The sequence below is a fragment of the Camarhynchus parvulus genome, chromosome 22, assembly GCF_901933205.1.
Source record: "Camarhynchus parvulus chromosome 22, STF_HiC, whole genome shotgun sequence".
In the NCBI taxonomy this organism is placed as follows: domain Eukaryota; kingdom Metazoa; phylum Chordata; class Aves; order Passeriformes; family Thraupidae; genus Camarhynchus; species Camarhynchus parvulus.
In genome coordinates this window covers 65545-83996 of record NC_044592.1, presented here as the reverse complement: position 1 = coordinate 83996, position 18452 = coordinate 65545, and the positions used below count along the sequence as shown (strand labels likewise).

Here is an 18452-nt window from a genome sequence, read left to right as displayed (position 1 = left end):
TTTCTCGTGGGGATGGACATCCTTAAGCCTTTTAACATGTTTAACTCCCCCTGCTTAAAACAAGGAGAAAATTCCTGACTCCAGAGTACCAAGATCTCACAGAAAGCTTTGAGCACTTGGTCACTTCCCAACTTGAAGGAGTCAGGAAAAGGAAAGTACCAAAACACTGGGCAGGGAGACAGGAAAGATCTGTAGGTTTTCCAGTGACTGTGGCACTGATCTGGCTATTGAATACCTGAGCAAAGAATTACTGAACCTTTCAGCAGGGTCCTGAGGGACTCAAAAGATGAAAAACAAAAGGATAAATGCAAGTGAGTTTTGAGCCTTGTTTGATAAGGACTTACCTAGTTTTGAGTTTTATTAGACTTGCATCAAGGCACATGGATCGTCTGAACAAACCAGGTACACATGCAAATTTTCATTTGGTATGGTGTGGAGATAATGGAGGCTGATTGTACAAAAAGGAAAAGTTCTCCTTGGCCTCTGAAGCTTGGTGGAGTGCAGTCACTTGGATCAAGTTTTCCTTGGCAATGGAGTTGACTGAAATCCAAAGGTGAGGTTTGGCTTTACGGGGAGGGGTGGAATCACAAAATGGCTCTGAAGGTGGAGCTGCCAGAGAGTGTCAAGGCTGAAATCAGCACAGGGTCTTTGTGGTTCTCGCTTTCTCCTCCATTGCCTAAATGAGAGCAGTGGGAACTTTAAAGGAGGAGAATAAAGAGATAAAGCTTTTAAATGCCAAGGAAACACCTGGAGATGCTGGACTCTCAGAATAACATCCACTGAAGCCATGCACTATCTTTGACGGGCTCCATTCATGCTCCCAGCACTCACAGACATCCTTCCTCTGAAGATTTGGCCCTGTTTCACCTGTTCATACCTGGATCCTTTCAACTATCATGCCTATTCCTACTTCCCCATAAAAAGAGTGACATCCCATGAAGTCCCCAAGTTGCCAGCCTAGTGCACCCAGCTGGTTATACATCTTCCCCAGTCTCACTCAAGGAGATTGAGTGGATTTTAATGGTTGGCACTTTGCAGTTCTCATGGACAAGACTCCCTGAAGTGCCTGCACAGCAGCATTCCTGCAGGAACCCTTTGCTCTTGGCTTTGGCAGCTATGCAGTCTTTGGAAACAGCATTTTTGGTGGGCACACCCTGCACGGTGGAGAAGATCTTCCACTCGCAAACTCTGTCTGACTTGGAGATCTTGTAGAAGGTTTCTCCTGATCCCACAGGGATCCGGACCACCCCTTTGCCACTCTCCATGCTCTGGCCTGCAGGATGGTTGAGGTTGAGGCTGGGTGTTTGCTTCATTGCTGGCTGCTTCCTCAGGAGGCACTGAGCTCTCAGGACGTTATGGAATGCTTTCTTGAACTCTTGACTTGAGCATGGATAGATGATGGGGTTGATACAGCTGTTTAAATATCCCAGCCAAAATGTTATTTTAAAAAGTGTGTCCGGGGGTTTGATTGCAGGAAAGAAAGAGCCTAAAATGGAAAATACACAGAGTGTTAGGGCAGAGGCAGTGAGGAATTGCAGGTAACCAAAGAAACTAAAACACTGGAAAAAATAAATAGGATTCTGTTCTGTCCTGAAAAATTATGATTGGAAACACAATTCCTGCAGGAACAAGTGTTTCAGAATCTGTGGTGTCATACTATTACATGGATGTTCCATCAGAAACCAGGTCAAGACAGCTATTTTATAATTACAAGAATTATATTCCCATTTACAGCTAGAGAGGTAGCCAGAGGGCTGATTCCAGGGATAGAGGAAAATTCCTTCCGCAGGGACTCCTAATTCAAGATTAATTACCCATATGACAGCAATATCTTGGAGGTCATCACAAGGGGCTTCAGATGGCAAGAAAATCCCACCATTTCAGGAGGGTTAGAGAAAAAAGGGATTAGAGTTGACTGTGTTACAGCTAAAACTGCTTGAAATTATGAAGTATTGGGTACTGATATTCCCCGAAACCTTCAGAAAATCTAAGTATCCATACCCTGCCTCATCAAATGCATCTAAATGAGAGAAATTAAAAGAAAGTTTCCTTCTCATATCAAGGAACACTGGGGAGGGTCTCATAGGCAGCCATGAGATGTGTGTATATATTTTTAATTTTAATTTTAGTATTTTTATTTTTATGTATTTATACACACACATATTCTGATATATACTTGCAATGTTACCTTCTAAAGATGATTCAAAGAGCAAGAACTTTCTTTACTGCTTCCTTAGTAAAGAAAGTACTTTGGCCTTGGCATTTCTTTTTCTTTAGAATGATGAGTTATCTGCTGATTTCAAATCTTGAAAATGTTTTTCCTGATTCAAACGTTTGGTTTTATTAAAAAAAAAAAAAAAAAACCAAAACAAAAAAAAAAACCAACAAAAAAGAAAACCCAAGAAAAAACAACGACAAAAAACCCCTCACGGAAACAAAATTGGCTTGTTTTGGAATTTATACTCAAATTTATAATAAACAGGACTTTTAGCACTGGCAAATGCTTGTCTTTATGCTTCCTCTGGAAAAAACTGTAAGCATGTGGAAGAAATACTGTGGAAGGTTCAGACATCAATGCATCTATCATCCTCTGCAGTTTAACCATGTCTGGGAGCAGCTCCTAAGCTTTACAGGGATTGATCTGTTCCCTCGACCTCTCGTGGCCGAGGAAAAGCTGTTAATGCCCTCTGAGGATGTTCTGATTGAAATCTGAGAGCTGCTCAACAGCTCCGCCCTTTTTCCTCAGTCTTTGTCAAACAAATCTGCAGCACTTGCAGCAAATGCTTTCGAGGGGCCACACCAATTCTTAGGATGGTTTTGCCTGTGTGGGAACCCATCAAAATCCTGCCTCGGCCAGAGACACTCCTGGTGCAGGGTGATTAATAACCTGCTCATCTTGCTGAACACGGGATCTGCGGGGAAATGTGGAGCGATCTTGTGGGAGCAGCAGCTTCTGCACCCTGAGCAAAGCACACGGCCCAGGGAGGGGACAGGACACGGGGCAGAGTGAGAAGCATTGCAGGGGTCTCTGACCTCGGACCAGTTTGTGTATGTTATGAGTAGAAAAGTTGCCCATTTTTTTAAAAGTTGCAGAGTTCACAGGTTGAGCCAGTTGCTGCCAGGGTGGAGTTCTAACTGTTTGTTGTGGTAATCACCTGTAGTAAATAGTTTTTTGTTAACTACCTGTTGTTGATGGTTGGGAATTCCCCTTTTGTGTCGAGTGGCACCCTGCTGCTTCCTGGAGGATGGCACCCGGGACAGTGAAGAGGAGGGGACATCGGGATTGGCATGCAAATGACATCGGGGCTGGTGTACAAATGAAGAAGTCCCTCACCAAACCTAGAAAAAACCCCCTAAAAACAAGGAACCAACAAGAATTGAGGGATCGAAGTGATGTCTAGACGTGAGGAACAGAATCCAGTATCCGCTAAGATCCTTTTTACCCCTCACCCTAAGCTAAAAGATGTCAGCTGGAAAGAGGACCTCGAATGTCAAACTAAAAAACTGAGGAGTGTTCTGATGCATTTGTGAGGACCGAAGCTCCAGCTCTGCCTGCAGACCAGTGCACAAAGCTGCACTTCTCCATCTCCTCCGTGGTGCTCTTCGAAGCAGTGGGGACATGAGCGCAACCCATCAGTTCTTCCCACCCAAATGAAGGTATTAAAAAGGAGAAAGGTCTCCTGCCCAATAAATTTCTGTGTGTGTGTGTGTGTGTGCTATAGCAGCAGCAAAGTGACACCAAATCACAATCATCACAAGATGGTTTGGGTTGGGAAGGACCTTAAAAACCATCCAGTGCCACCCCCTGCCATGGGTAGGGACACTGTCCACTCCAAGCCCTGTCCAGCCTGGCCTTGAACACCTCCAGCCATCCAGGGGCAGCCGCAGCTGCTCTAGGAATTCTCTCTCAGCCCCTCTACACCCTCACAGAGAGAAATTCCTTCCCAATATCCCCTCCATCCCTGCCCTCTGTCAGTCTGAAGCCATTTCCCCTTGCCCTGTCCCTCCAGGCCTTGTCCCAGGTCCCTCTCCAGCTCTCTTGGAGCCTCTTTAGGGGCACTAAGCCTTTCCCAAAGCTGTCTCTTCCCCAGTCAGTGCAGAACATGCCACAGGAGCTCTGTTTCTGTACTGGGGCAGCTGAACCTCTGATTGCAACCTCAGGTATGACCTGGGCACAAAGCATGAGTCTCACTGCTCAAAAAGATTTTGCTAAAGAAAACAAATGCTGTTTTGCAATGAAGCACAAGTAAGCGCACGTATCCACAACCTAATTTTTTTCTCAGCAAATTAATGCTGCTCTCCTTTAGAGAAAAACAACTAAATAACATTCTCAAAGAACTTTCTGGCTGAAGTCATTGGCAGATGAAAAATAATGAAAGGCTTCTAAATGCCCAAATTATGCTCAAGTTTTTGGTCTGTTTCCTTATTTAAATGCTACGTATCTGCTGCTTTCCCATTTTGTGGTGCAAGAAAAGGTGAACCAAATCCCAGTATATGGATTCAGCAGTGTGAGGCCAAGTGTAAAAATGGGTAAACAATGACAATTCCTGTTTGCTGCAACTCCTCGCTCCCTCCAGATGGAATGCAAGGGCTGTGCCAAAGGCTGATAAAAATAGAAAACAGCCAGTGTCAGAGTCTGTCCCTTGCTCTTTTTTTGGGGTGGGATCTGCATGTTAATTTATTAATGTAGCCTTTTTTGGTTCATCAGTGGAGACACTCGTTGTTGCCTTGGAATAATACGCAGTGAAAGAAAATGAAGGAGTTTTAACAGCACAGAGACTTTGCTATCTACAGATTCCACTACACACCGGCTTTCAGATAATCATGGAACGGTTTGGATTGGAAGGGAAATAAAGATTATCTAACTCCAGCCCTCTGCAATGGGCAGGGACATCTTCCACTATTCCAGGGTGCTCCAACCTGCCCATGAACACTTCCAGGGATGCAACAGCTGCGGCTTCTGCAGGAAATCCATCCCACCCCAGTCCCTCACCACCCTCACAGGGAGGAATTTCTTCCCAATATCTGATTCAAGTGTACCCTCCTTCACCCCAAAGTCATTCTCCTCTGTGTTATCAGTGCATGCCCTGGTAAAAACTCCCCCCTAGCCTCCCTGTAGGGTATGTTTGACACTCAGGGGCCACCTAAATCTCTGTCCTTCTATTGCAGCCCCACAGTTACCTCTGTAGCTCAGAAATATTCCATAACATTTCCTGTTGGCTACCTGAGTATCTAGAAAGAGGGGAAAAATATCTTATTTTCCAAATCCTTGAGGAATGTCATTCCTCCCCACAGAATCCTAAGAACATGTCCCTTTCTTGCAAACCTTTAATATTCACTGATGTTGTTGTGATCAATCTCAGTGGCTGATGGATCTGTTAATGAGCAGGAGGCATTTTCAAACCTGGTGACAAAGTAGTTTGTTCAGTGCTGAGCTCTCAAAATGGACAGCTTAGGTCAGATGAACTCAAAGGAGAAATAAAACAAAGATTTTGTGGGATTTTTTTAAAACAATGAACGTAGTTAATAATGAGATTAAACAAGTGTGGTGAATTATGTCTTTTTTGGGGTGTATGGTACATGTTCCCTACAGAGCAGTGAGCACAGGGAAAGTAGGTGGAGTGGGATGAGCATTTCCGTTCAATCCTTGACCATTTGGTGACTGCCAGTTCATGTCAGTTAAAGTTTGGACACCTGGACACCATCACCCAGGGCTGAGAAAGCAGAATTTTTGCACCTAATTCTCAGAGCAAATTTTTCCAGTCCTCTCACTCCAGACCAGGTGGAATCACAGGTGCCATCCAGGTGTCCTCTAGGAGAACTGGAGGGTTAACAGCAGCTAATATATTAAGTTTTCACCCTTGAAATTAATTCTCTGTGCTATTCACTGGCCTTAATATCTTCCTTTGCACGCTGTCAGGAATTAAGTCGTAAGTAGCAGCAAACCTGATTAAAGTTTAAAGGCTTCACCCTACACTGTCCCCCTGCAGTCTGTGCTGGAGGAACAGTAAAGAAAGTTTCAAGGGGTCTTTTAATGCATTTTGAATCATGGATTGAGTAAATGACACTGCAATTCCTGCTTTGTTTTCAAAATGTTGAGGCGACTCAAGTGTCAGTAGCACAATACAATTGCTTCTTGTTAAAGTAAATAAAATAAAATGTACTATGAGCCTCCCGAGATCTTTTGCCATTAAGTGTTTCATCACTCATCCCTGGAAATGTCAGGATTGCATTTTGTTCCCACATCTTTTATTTTCCAGTTTTTCAGCTGGAAGTTTCTTCAGCTCTGAGAGGTAAGTTTGCTACATCCCTCCTGGTGAGTAAGTGCTAATTCATTCCCACAACTGTTATTTGACTTTGTCATTTGTCACAAGAGCTTCCTGATTATGGGTTGTTTAAAAACCAGCCATGATGGATAGCAGAGAGGGTTTTGGAATCTGCCAGACTGTAAAAGCGTGTGTTATTTACTCTGCATCATTGCTGCCAGCACCATAGGAATCAGATCCCATATATCTGTGTGACTCACGAACCCTTTGTGGTGTTAAAAAGCATCTCAGCTACAAACCCATCTGTACTACAAATCCATCACAGCTATAAATCCATCTCTACTACAAATCCATCTCTGCTACTGAATCTTGCAGCTCTGTTAAGGTTTGGTGCTTTTCCTCCCTCTTTTTATTTTGTGTAGCTTAAATATGGTGACTGAGACAGAGCACAGAGGTCAGGTGAGGGTGATGCTGCTTCAGTGTATGGGGGAGATCAGAGTTGTGTCCATAGAGAATTCCAGAATGGTTTGGGTTGGAAAGGACCTTAAATCCTACCCTGTGCCACTCTGTGCCATGGGCAGGGACACCTTCCACTATCCCAGGGTGCTCCAAGCCCTGTCCAACCTGGCCTTGGGCACTGCCAGGGATCTGGGGCAGACACAGCTTCTCTGGGAAATCCCTCCCAGACCCTCCCCACCTCCCAGGGAACCATCCACTATCCCATCTAACCCTACCTTCTGGCATTGGGAAACCATTTCCACTTGTTTTGTAATTCCCTTGTCCCAAGTCCCTCTCCAGCTCTTGAAGCCCTTTCAGGCTGGGAACAGGAAGAGTGCTCTGGTTACAGGGAAGCAAAGCTCAGAACTCAGGTCCTGGGATCTGTCTTGAAGCAGTCAGTCCAGAGGGCATCACGTCTTCCAGAGCCATAAAGACCCAGAGGATGAAGCACAGAGGAGCAATGATATTCCAAAGGGAATTAACTGTGTACCATGGCCTCCCTAATCTCTCATGGCTCTACAGACATTGATAAATATGCTACATTTTGTGTTCCTAAGCCCAGTGTTAGCTCTAAACTTTATTCTCTAAGTGTTCTATGCTGCATCTCAGGTCATAATTCAATCCACCCTCTGGAAAGTGTATTTATAAAAAGAAGTATATATAAGATATACATACATACACACATACAGATATATATGTTGTTGCAGACATTGAAAGCTGCCCCCTGTACACACATGACCTCTCCTATATGCTCTCATTGTTCCCTTATGGGAAGTATTTTTTATGGAATAAAAAATGGTATCAAGGAACCATTGGACAGTAGGAAATGATCCTGGACTCTGCACAATCCAACTAACACAACCAGAACAGAAAAAAAGCAGTGATGTGAGGAAGTCTTGCACTTTCCAGCTGTGCCTCCCCAGGGCCTGGAATGTTTTGGCTATTCCTGAGGGAAAATGAGAGGGACTTTGTGTTTGGCTATTGCTGATGCATAATAAACAGACATAGAAGGAGGAGCGAGTTGGTTTTCTCTCCCAAATCCCTGAATTCAGCTCTCTACGGCACCATGAGGGTGTCTGGGCACAGGTGAGAGGTGAAATGGTCAGGCAGCAGGAATGGGTCAGTCTGGGAACACTGCTCTGATGATTTGGATTATTTCAGACCTAATTTATGCTCTGTTTCATATTGTACCCACTTAGGATGGATGATATTTCTGGGAAATGTCTCAGCAAGCAACTATTTCCAGATTTGCTGTGGGCAGCTGCAGATTTAGAAAGCTGATAAAAAACCATGGGAAGGTAAATTGAGGTTTTGTTACCCGTGTGAACCCAAACAATCACATTGTTTCACAAATCAATGTAATTGTCACTCCAGTTCCAGTTCCCAAGCTCTTACCGCAGTGGAATGGGTCTGGATCCCATTGCTGACATTTTGGAGATATTTGATATTTGCCCTGAAGCCCTCACTCTTGAAGTCATTCACTTAAAATAAAATAGTAATTTTCCTTTAAAAATTAAAAAAAACCAACAACTAGAGAATAGTTTGAGAATCTGAGTCAGTCTCAGGCTGCCTCATGAGTTTGTTGTCTGTCATGATTTTGGAATCCTTGGAGTCAGAAATAAGAAATTATCCCCTTCAGCAAGAGCCAAGTACCTCTCCCATTATCCAAATTGCAGATAAATCCTGACATTTTCTCTGTGGGGTGGGAGAATCACTCACCACGGCCTTTCCATCACTCCCCAACCCTGAATTGTGCTGTGACATTTGAGAGTGAGTGAAAAATGACACTCTTGTTTCCTTTACTCTGGGGACTTGAAGGTGGTGGCTGCATGAGGAGGGATATTCTGAGACAAGGATGAGGCTCCTGTGGCAGGTGACACACACAGGACAGCCACAGGAGTGGCTCTCAAAGCAGAGCACAGCTAATCGACCTTCCCTCCTTTGTTTTTAGTATAAATGGGTTTTAATATTGATTCCTCCCCTCCTTTGCTGTGTTTTCAGTCACTGGGACACATTTCAGGATTTGGGAATGGTGGAGAAATGTTAGCCCAGGGATGTCCATGGGATCTTTGTCATTAGCTGAATTATCAGCCCAGACCAACAGTGCCTTTCCAATCTGTGATTATGAAAAATGCGCCTTGTGATCAGCAAAAAACCTAAAAAAACCCTTGCCATGGAAATATCTTGTCTGTTTATCTTAATGGCTGAAATTCTCCCCATTGAATGGTTTAACTCACACACACACTCCGTGTTGTTCTCCGTGACTCAAGGAGGGCAAGCATCCTTCCTCTCCCTCAGCTGGGATCCAGAGAAAGAGCTGGGGCTTTATTCTGAGGGTTTTCTTCCACTTTTATATCTTTTTTTCCTCTCTCACTAAAAGAACACTGAAATATTAATGTGGGGAGTCTGAGTTGATGTGTGTTCCTACTCTGAGCCTTGTGACCCTCTGAGAGGTCACGTTGTGTCAACAGCAGAGACGGAAAAATGCACTTTATTTTTCTGGTTTATGTCTAATGAAAGCAGAGTGGTCCTCTTTGACTCTGTTAAAAAAAATACCACAAAATAGTAAATAGAAACCATCTGCAGACAGGATTAGAGGATTCCCTTGACAGTGTTTGTGTCAGTTCACAAGACTAATTTACTCCTAGACCACAAACACAGATACCCTCCAGCAGATCCTCTTTTTTGCTTTCTTAATCATGAGAATGATTGACAAATGCTAAAACCCTTCCTCTCCCTTGCACAGTTTAGGATTTTTTCCCCTGTGGCCTCTTAGCTCAGACTTTCCCTTTTTATTTCTTCCAGCTTTGGAAAGCAACACCTGCAAACTGATCCACAGAAAACAGACCACAAGCAAAGCTCTGGGAACTTGTTCTCTTCTGAGAGTTTAAGACAAATCATTAGTCCCAGGCCAGGACCATTTTTGCAACATCCCCAACCCTTTTTTACATCATTCCTGCGCATGTTTCACCTCAAAACGACCTCCAAGTACTGTCTTTTATCTTGCTGAAAGGAAACCTTTTGAAGAATTCCCAGAACAACATATAAATGTCTTCCAGTTACAGGACAAGGTCTGTTCTATCACTTGTGACATGAAAACCTTCCATCCGTGGGGGCTTTCACCGATTTCTGGGCTCTTCCAGCTCTGAGTCTTTCTACATCTGTCCATCTATATACATATATCCTATAATCCCTTTCTAAAAATTACAAGAGGAGAACAAAAAGCCAAAAATGCAGGTTGTGATTGGGCATGCTAGAGCCCAACAAGCCCTGATTGCCCAGATGAAGCTGCATCTGAGCTTCTCCCCACAAATCCCTTGCCCCTTGGCCCAGGAGCTGCAGATAAGCTCAGGCTCTTCTCCATAACCCTCTCTAAGAGATACAGACAGGCTCAAAGCTGCTTTTTCCTGTCTCTGTTTTTTTATTTTGTGTTTGTCTGGTGGTCACTGAACTGTCAGTTGAAGCTGTCACTGAGGTCAGCTCTGCTTGGTTCTGTTCACAGGAAAGCAAACCTGACTTCTACCAGTGGAAACCAAAGCTCTGACAACCTTGTGTGTTACATAAGTTTTGAAAAGCAAATATTGGCCTCACTTATTTTCCTGCAACAGGATTATAATCTCCTGGTTTTTTCCACAAACTTCAAGCCAAGTGAGAAGAAGGTGTGTTGGATTATTGGGCTGAAGGATTTTGCACAGAACCTTTGGAATGAAACTTAATCTAAGATACTAAGAGAAAAAACATTCCTTACACAGACTGCAACTGGTACATTTACACTCCAGTTTCAATTCAAATAATTTATTATGGCAGGGACACTTCAGTTGTTTCTCCAGTTATTTTCAGCAGCATCAGCCAACATGGATATTGTGCCTTTCTCGATATCTTTCCATCCCTCTTGCCCTTCCCACACCTACACCTCAAATGCTTCCACCCTGCTTTATGATGCACTTCCGTAAACCTAATGTTTCTTGCTTGGAAGCAATTCTTGGCTGGTAGAATGGATGTTAATGGATGTGGAAATCTTGAAGGTGCTGTAGATTACAGTGAAATTAATCTAGGTTTGGGGAAGTTGTGCTGCATGGAATGATGAGCACAGTTGTCTGAAAAGGTTTCTGTAGCAGTTTAAGAGTGTCTGTCTTGTGGGCAATCTGCATTGGGAGTGGTCTGGCTGATGGAATCATGGAATTATAGGCATTTAGGTTGGAAAAGATATCTTGGATCATTCAGTCCAGCCGTCCAATTCCACCTGTAAACGATGTCCCTGTATGGCCCCTCCACATCAGTCAAATCCCTCCAGAATGGTTGATGGGACCATGTTTTGGTCTGTCCCATGGCCACAAAGCTGCAGAGCTGGTCAAGTTCTGGTTGCCCAGCCATGTATGCTATGAGCCTCCACCAGGGTTTCAACAAAGGATTTTATACATCTGGAAAGGAGGATTTATACATCTGGAAAGTCAGACCCTGACAGGATCACTTCCCTTCCCTATCCCAATTGGGCCTGGGTGCAGGATAGACCTGAAAGTGGTTGTTATCTTTTGGAAAGTTCCCTGCATCAAGATGAGTCCTTGGCTTTTTTGAGGACTTTTTTAGTGCCACTCGTCTGTTTAATCCGTTTTTTTGTCCTTAGACAAAAGCAACAAATAGGTTTTGAAAGCCCTATAATATATGCTTTAAAAAGACCCAGTAACCTCCCAAAAAAAAAGAGGAAAAAAACCTCCAGAGTTTCCTTACATGGGATCAAAGGAGGATACAAAGTCATTCTGGAGCCCAGAAGATTTCTGAAATCCAAAGCAAATTAATTAACAACAGCTCTCTGTGGGCAATCACATTTGCAGATGAAAAGTATGTTTAATGCATTCTCTCAAACCCTTTTTGAGTATGTTTCAGTCATCTTGGCAAGCAGCATTTCAACGTGCTGACATCCTGGCCAGCACAAGCCAGGCCCTCAAGGGCTTCTCCTTAGGAAACAGTTCCAATCCAGCACTTCCCAGTATTGACCAAGAGGAAAAAATTCTGACTTTTGGGGTTTTTCCACATTAGCAACAGGTTTTTGTGTGTCTTGACAAATCTTGGTAATGCCAGTAGGAGTTAATTGAAAAAGAACAGTTATTTATTAAAGTTTGGAAAAACAGAATTAAAAAAAAAAAAAAAAAAGAAAATCCCCAAACCTTTCTTTTCATGTTTAGGTAAGGCTCTTTTACCTTTTCTGAATTGTCCATATTGTTATCTTACTACCTGAAGCTTCCATAAAATCTTACTTTATTTTTCCTGTACAGCATAAGCCCTTTCCATAAGAAAAGCCCTGAAATTGAGCAAGTCACAGATTTTAGTTTCCATGTTTGAAAAACCTAATATTTAATGGCAGAGCCCAACCCAGTGTGATGAGCTATGTCCTTCACCCTCAGCTATAGGTATGGAATTAGTATTCTGCTTTTCCATCCTCAACTGCATCAAAGGTAACTGAGCAAGGTTTAATTAAAATTCCAATTACTTCTTTATATTCCAGCAAAGCAGAACAAATCCCCAGCTTTGCTCCACTTTGGAATGATAACTGGAGAATAAATATTCACCTCCAGCATGGTGGCTGAGCCAGTGTTCAGCCAGTGGGCTCAATGAGTTCCCAGAAAAGCTGCAATCCAGAGCAGTATAAAATTAGTTGGAAGGACCCTCACTGCTGTCTCCTGACTGGTCATATGAAAATCTGGATTAAAAGATTAACTTTGTTAGGAGTTATGGTATCTCACAGGATGAATTTCCTGATAGGAAGCAGATATTTTTTCCTTAGAGTAGGAATCATCAATGCTGAGCACTCCAGGAGATCTGTGAACAGCTACTTCAACCCTGAATGTGTTTATATTGACCTTTTACATGTTTAAGTCGCCTGGCTGCAAACATAAACACACAAACCCCTAAAGATCCTGTTCCTATAGCAGAGATGGTCACACATATCTGCTCTACTTCACAAAAGAGAATTTTTTCTATGTGGAAGAAGTACAGGATTGCTTCCCTGGTTTTCAGAATTTTGTTTCTCATGACCAGAGACCAGATTTGGTCTCATTTAACATTAGCGTTTTTTTCATGGTCCCTGCTTTGTGGTGGTGAGTGTTTGGGTTTTTTGACAGCTTTGCAGTACAAAATTGTTCCCTCAGAGCTTTTCTGATCAGCGTTACCACATCCAGCCACAAGCACAGCCCTCCCTGCCCAGAAGGTGCTGGAAGACACACAGGGGTTAGCTCTACTTACCTAGAGGCATTACTACAAAAAATGGGAGCCAGCAGAGAACGAAGCATCCCACAACTATTCCCAGGGTCTTGGCAGCTTTCTTTTCCCTGGAGAACTTGAGCAGGCGCACAGAGAAGTGGTGCTTGCTCTTGGGGTTGGGTGCAGAGCCGCTTGCACCAGGTATGTTTTTGCGGTGGATGCGGAGGGTCACCTCCTCAGAATGGGATTTCTCTGTCTTCAGCCCAGAGGTCAGCCCTTTGTTTTCCCTTTTGGCCACCACGTAGACCCGGCAGTACATCACCAGGATGATGATCAGGGGGAGGTAGAAGGAGCCCAGTGCTGAGAACAAGACATAGCCAGGCTCCTCGGTAATCTGGCAGATAGTCTCATCCTCCGGGGCTGGCTCCTTCCAGCCGAAAAGGGGCCCAATAGAGATGACCAGGGACAGTGCCCAGACACACAGCAGGGCCAGGAGGCCCCTCCTCTCTGTCACTATGCTGGGGTACCTCAGTGGGTAGCTCACCCCAATGTATCGATCGATGGAGATGATGCAGAGGCTCATGATGGAAGCAGTACAGCAAAGCACATCAACAGCTGCCCAGATGTTGCAGAAGATCCTCCCAAAGACCCAGTAGCCCAAAATCTCCATAGTGGCTGAGAAGGGCAGGACAGTAGAAGTCAGGAGGAGGTCAGCTACAGCCAGGTTGATGATGTAATAGTGGGTGACACTCTGGAGGTGTCTGTGGCAGGCTACGGACAGGATAACCAGGATATTACCCAAAACCCCAAAAACAATCAGCCCCCCTAGAATAACACCCAGTAAGATGGCCTTGGAAATGTTCACGGACTCCACAGAGTGGGTGCAGTTGGAGCACTCAGAGGAGTTTCCAGGAAGGAAAGCCATGGCTGGTAATGTCCATGTGAGGCTGCTGAACTTCACCCCCTTTCCAGGCAGGAACAGTGACAAGATCAGGAAGGTCCTATAGGCAACACTTGCTTAGCCTTGCTGGGGAAAAGAGTTTTGAAGAATGTTTTAAGACTGCGGCACCAGAAGCAATGAGAAAGATCCAGGAACATATTAGAAAACCTACCCTTGCTCCTAAGCTTTCACCAGAATAACATGGTTGATACTCACCAGTTCCAAGTCAAATTTAACTCCTTCTGCATTTTCCTTGGGGCTTGGGGTGCACAAGTGGGGCTACAAAAACCTGAGGCTGTTTGTCCCACTTTTCAGGGCTATGTGATAAGAAATACTGGAGCTGCAGGTTCAAATAATTTCTGTCTTCTGGGGAAGGTTCTGTACTTAAGGAAAGTAAATATTCCAAAGGGTCTCCAATTTAGCTTCTCCTGAGAGGAAATCACTGATGCTTTTAATTGCCTGGTGTTAGTCCTGATTCTGCCTTAAAATTGGCTTAGAAACCTGACTGGGTGGAGGTTGCTGCTGTGTCTGCTCAGCAGTTTTGTTTGAGATACCCATCACTCCCCATCCAGGGTTTAGGCTGTCAGTCAGAGCTTTCCATACATGGAGCACTCATCAGTCGAGGTCCTGGGCTGCAAATTAAAGCTCATATACATCAGCTCCTGGCTTGCTCTGAGGGGAAGAGTGGAGTTTGCCGTGTGCACCGGCCCATGCTCTCGTGCTCTCTGCAGATCCTCACCCCCCTGGAGAAGACAAAAACAGGAACAATGCGATTCCCAGAAGCCACACTCGCTGCTAGGGTTCCCATATATGAATAGAGCAGGAGGCTATTTTAGGGTGCTTTCCTCAGGCTGGCTCCAGCCAGTGGAACCAACCATTTCCAGCCCAGCACTGTTTAACAGCAACTGAGAGATCCATGTGGGTTCTCCTGCTTGAATTTTCCCTTCTTTATGGGGCTAGGCATCAATCCTTATTATTAGCTCACCTTCAGAGACCAGTTCTAGGAAAGACAGAAGCCTGCAGGACACAATTCAGGACTATACAAATTGTGCAGCAGATTTAGAAGCCCAGAATTTAATCTCAAGTTTCTTTATTTAGTGAGACTTTTCCCCACTAAAGTGTTAGTCCAGCTGAGCTGCCAATTTTGAAAATCTATAAGGAAAAGCAACTCCAAAGCCAAGCAGAAGATGTTGCAAGGAGTAAGCCTCCTAGTGAGTGACATAACATTTCAGGGTATCTGGAAGCCAAGCTCAGCCTTTGCTGACTAAATATGGCGAAAAGGTACCTCAGATGGAAAAGTGAGGATTAGCCTGGGAACCGAGACCTGGGGGATACAGAGAGGAGAGCTGCAAGGGGGAGCTGCAAAACCTTTCCCAATATCTCCATGTGGATATAGAATTTCCATCCCAATTATTAATCAGAGGTGAAAAACCACCACTAAGACTGTGGCTGTAAAACCCCAGATGAGGAAGGACTCTCTAAGTGTCCTTTGGGATGAGTCCCTCAGATCACACTTTAAGCAGTAACAACTGTCCTATTTCCCAACCTTCATGTTGAACTTTCCTGTAGGCAAAAGCATTTCAAACTCTGAAGCCCCAAAATTCCCAGTTCACAGGCAGGGAGGAGGGGGGAAGGGGGAGATGGGTAGGTATCACACTGTGGGTATTTTACTTCAGTACACTAAAATGGAATTGGATCTTATTTTCTTTCCTACCAGATAGAACAAGTTGAGGAATAATCCCAAGGAAGAAAAGGACAGATTATCTAAGCATATACATGAAAAGTGAGTGTTGCATCAAGCCTATCTGAGCGTTATAATTGTGATCATTACCAAATACTGCCCAGCCTGTGGAGATAGCTGATGCTGGGAAGAGCAGACCCCAAGCTGCTGTGTCTGCCCCACACCCACCTCTTCAGTCTTCAGAAGGCAGCACAGCTCCTGTGAGCATCTGGGAAGGAGATTCTCAGCACAGCAGTCTCCTCTTTCACGCGGGGATGGGGCTCCGTGCCTGGAAATCCTCGGCTTTGCTCCCTTTATTGCCCCATTTCAGCAGCTGGCAGTGGGGCCGATTCCCTGTATCCCGCGGCTGTGAGGGGCTGGCTCCAGGCTCCCTGGAGGGATCCGTGCCCTGTTCAGAGCTCAGCTCCACACTGCCAAGGAGCAGGAGGAACTTTGCTGCTCTGCTATGTAGCAGAGCGTTAGTCTTACCATTACCGTAATTCACTGCCACTCCCGTATTGCCCAGAAAGAAAGAGCACTCTTTCATTCTGGGCAATGTGGTTTTAAATCTTTACTTTTTTTTTTTTTTTTTTTTTTTTTTTTTTTCCCCACTCAAACTCCTGCAGAGACCAGAGAGTGGAAGGCAGATAACAAACTCTTGTTCATGAGTTAACACAAAATTTTTGGGATCTAAAAAGAGAATTTCCTGCAGGGCAAATGGAACAAGGTTATGAGGGCAGGACACACTGCCTGGGGATTCTGCATGATGGGGCAAAGCACAGTTGACTGGAGATGGGGGTTTAAGGAGGAAATTCCTTCAGCAGAATGTGCTGTTGAAGGGAGATTGATTTTTCACGACTTTTAATTGCAGTTAAAAAAAAAAAAAAAGTGTCCAAAGTCCCCAGTGAAGAACAGATACAAAAGTGATGTCCTGAAGTGAAGGGGACAGAGAGTGGGATTTCATAGCCAAAGGCCAGCAAACCCTGTAGCCACAATGAAGAAGATGAACCATGTGCCTATTCCTGCGTGACAAACTCTCCTCCTGGGCAGTAACTTTGAGAGGGAAAGTTTGGGGTTTTGGGTTCAAGAGTTTCACAGACAGAGGTAAATTTGAGTGATGCTCAGATTCCCCCAGGAGAGTACTGAAAGCAGATCTATGCTTGTCAGCAGGCCTGATCACTGGTCCAACAAATTCAGAGTGCCTGCTTGCTTCTGCGATAGCCATTGCTACTGGAGGAAAAATTTATAAAGCAGCTCCCAGGAATGTGCAATTTGTGCAGGTTGGGCAAAGAGTTTGGGACAGTGTAGTCACCCTTGTGGCAGCTCCAGCTACACCATTTGCTGTCTCTTAGAGAGTAAAAAACCCCATGAGAAGAAATGGCAAAGTGAGGGGGCATAAAAAAGAATAAAAAAGAAAAGAATTCAAGTTGATTTTGAGGAACTTGCAAACTGCAAAAATGAGGTGCTTTCTAAATGCTCAGCTGCTGTTTCTCCACAGTTTTCTTGCCACATGCAGTGCCTGTTCTGTTGTACATCTACAGAAGGTAAATGGTTTTTGGAGGCTGCTTGGAGGTCTCATCCTTCCCTGGGTAACAAAGGGTGCTGGAAGAGACCAAATCCTAAATGGGTGAAGGGAATCCTGAGTAACTAAAGATGCTTAAAGGCTGTGATTCAGCAGGTTTATTTTAGATGCCTATCTTCAGATGAGACAACTCTTTTTCCATGCATTCATTGGGAAGTTAGTCTAAATGACTGAGGGGAGGGAAAGGAGCTGAACCCCACTCTGTTTTTTTTTTTTTTTCCTACTGTGCATAGACCTTGCCATACTGGTAGCTTATTCCAGGCTCTTAAATGCACCATGGAAATAAATACATATATATTCATTATTCATGACTTTAGTCATTAATATACTCAATATATCAGCTCATCTGTGAGCAATACCCTTGTCAAGGGACATCTCTCCAGAGTGGAGGGAAGCAGAAGGAAGTGACAGCAGATTTTGTCCTAAAATCTTCAGAGAAGAATGAATTTATGGCAGCGAAGAGCTTGTACACCTGGAGACCACCAAGAGCTTGAGGTCAGGAGGGTCATTAAACACAGTGCAGAGTGTCCCCAGGCAGGAACAGACAGGTCAGATTAGTGTCACATCAACCTTGGTGAAGCAATCTTTGTGCTTGGCTCTGGCAAGATGAGCCGGAATTGTCTGTGTCCAGTGTAAAAGTTCTGGGTTAATCAAAGTTTGGGAGAAAGCAGTGAGAGGGATGCAAGTCTAGAAAATGAAAGGAGGAGCTATTTAATCTCAAACTTTGCACCTCTAAAGACAGATGAAAGCTTGTCCATGGGATTCTGAGTATCCACCGCTGGAATTTTGTAAGAACATATTAGGCAAGGATCCATGACAGGGTTTTACTCGGCTTTCATCCTCTATTGAGAAAGGATGAACTGTTCCCTGGTGTTCACAGTGTCACTGAATGGTTTGGGTTGGAAGGGACATTTAAAACCATCTAATTCCAACCCAAAGTTTTGCGCCCCCCAAAATGATTTTCCAGACAGAGGCAGGTCTCTGAGTCATGTAAGGAAGGAACACAGGCCTGGATGAGCTCCTCATTCCATCTTTGATCTTTGGCAGGTCCATTTTTGGGTGTGTCTTTATCTGTGACATGGAGGAAATAATGCTTTTGTCCTCTTTCTCTTATTCATTTGTATTTCAATCCTTCTGAGTAAGGTTTGTACCTGACTCTGCCCAGTTAGCATCCACAAACCAGATCCTGTTGTTAATTATACTCATTAGCACGAGAGGGTCCCTAGAGAGAGCTCCCAGCAATCCACA

The 18452-nt window shown here is 44.2% G+C and overlaps 1 protein-coding gene across 1 annotated transcript; it reads right to left on the bottom strand.

The window, feature by feature from the left end:
* Positions 1-317: 317 nt before the first annotated feature.
* Positions 318-13887, bottom strand: ADRA1A (adrenoceptor alpha 1A). The gene is made up of 2 exons (XM_030964259.1): positions 13005-13887; positions 318-1486 (listed from the first exon to the last, which is right to left on the bottom strand). The coding sequence occupies exons 1-2, from the start codon at positions 13885-13887 to the stop codon at positions 975-977; spliced, it is 1395 nt and encodes a 464-aa protein (XP_030820119.1). The 3' UTR covers positions 318-974.
* Between the last annotated feature and the right edge of the window lie 4565 nt (positions 13888-18452).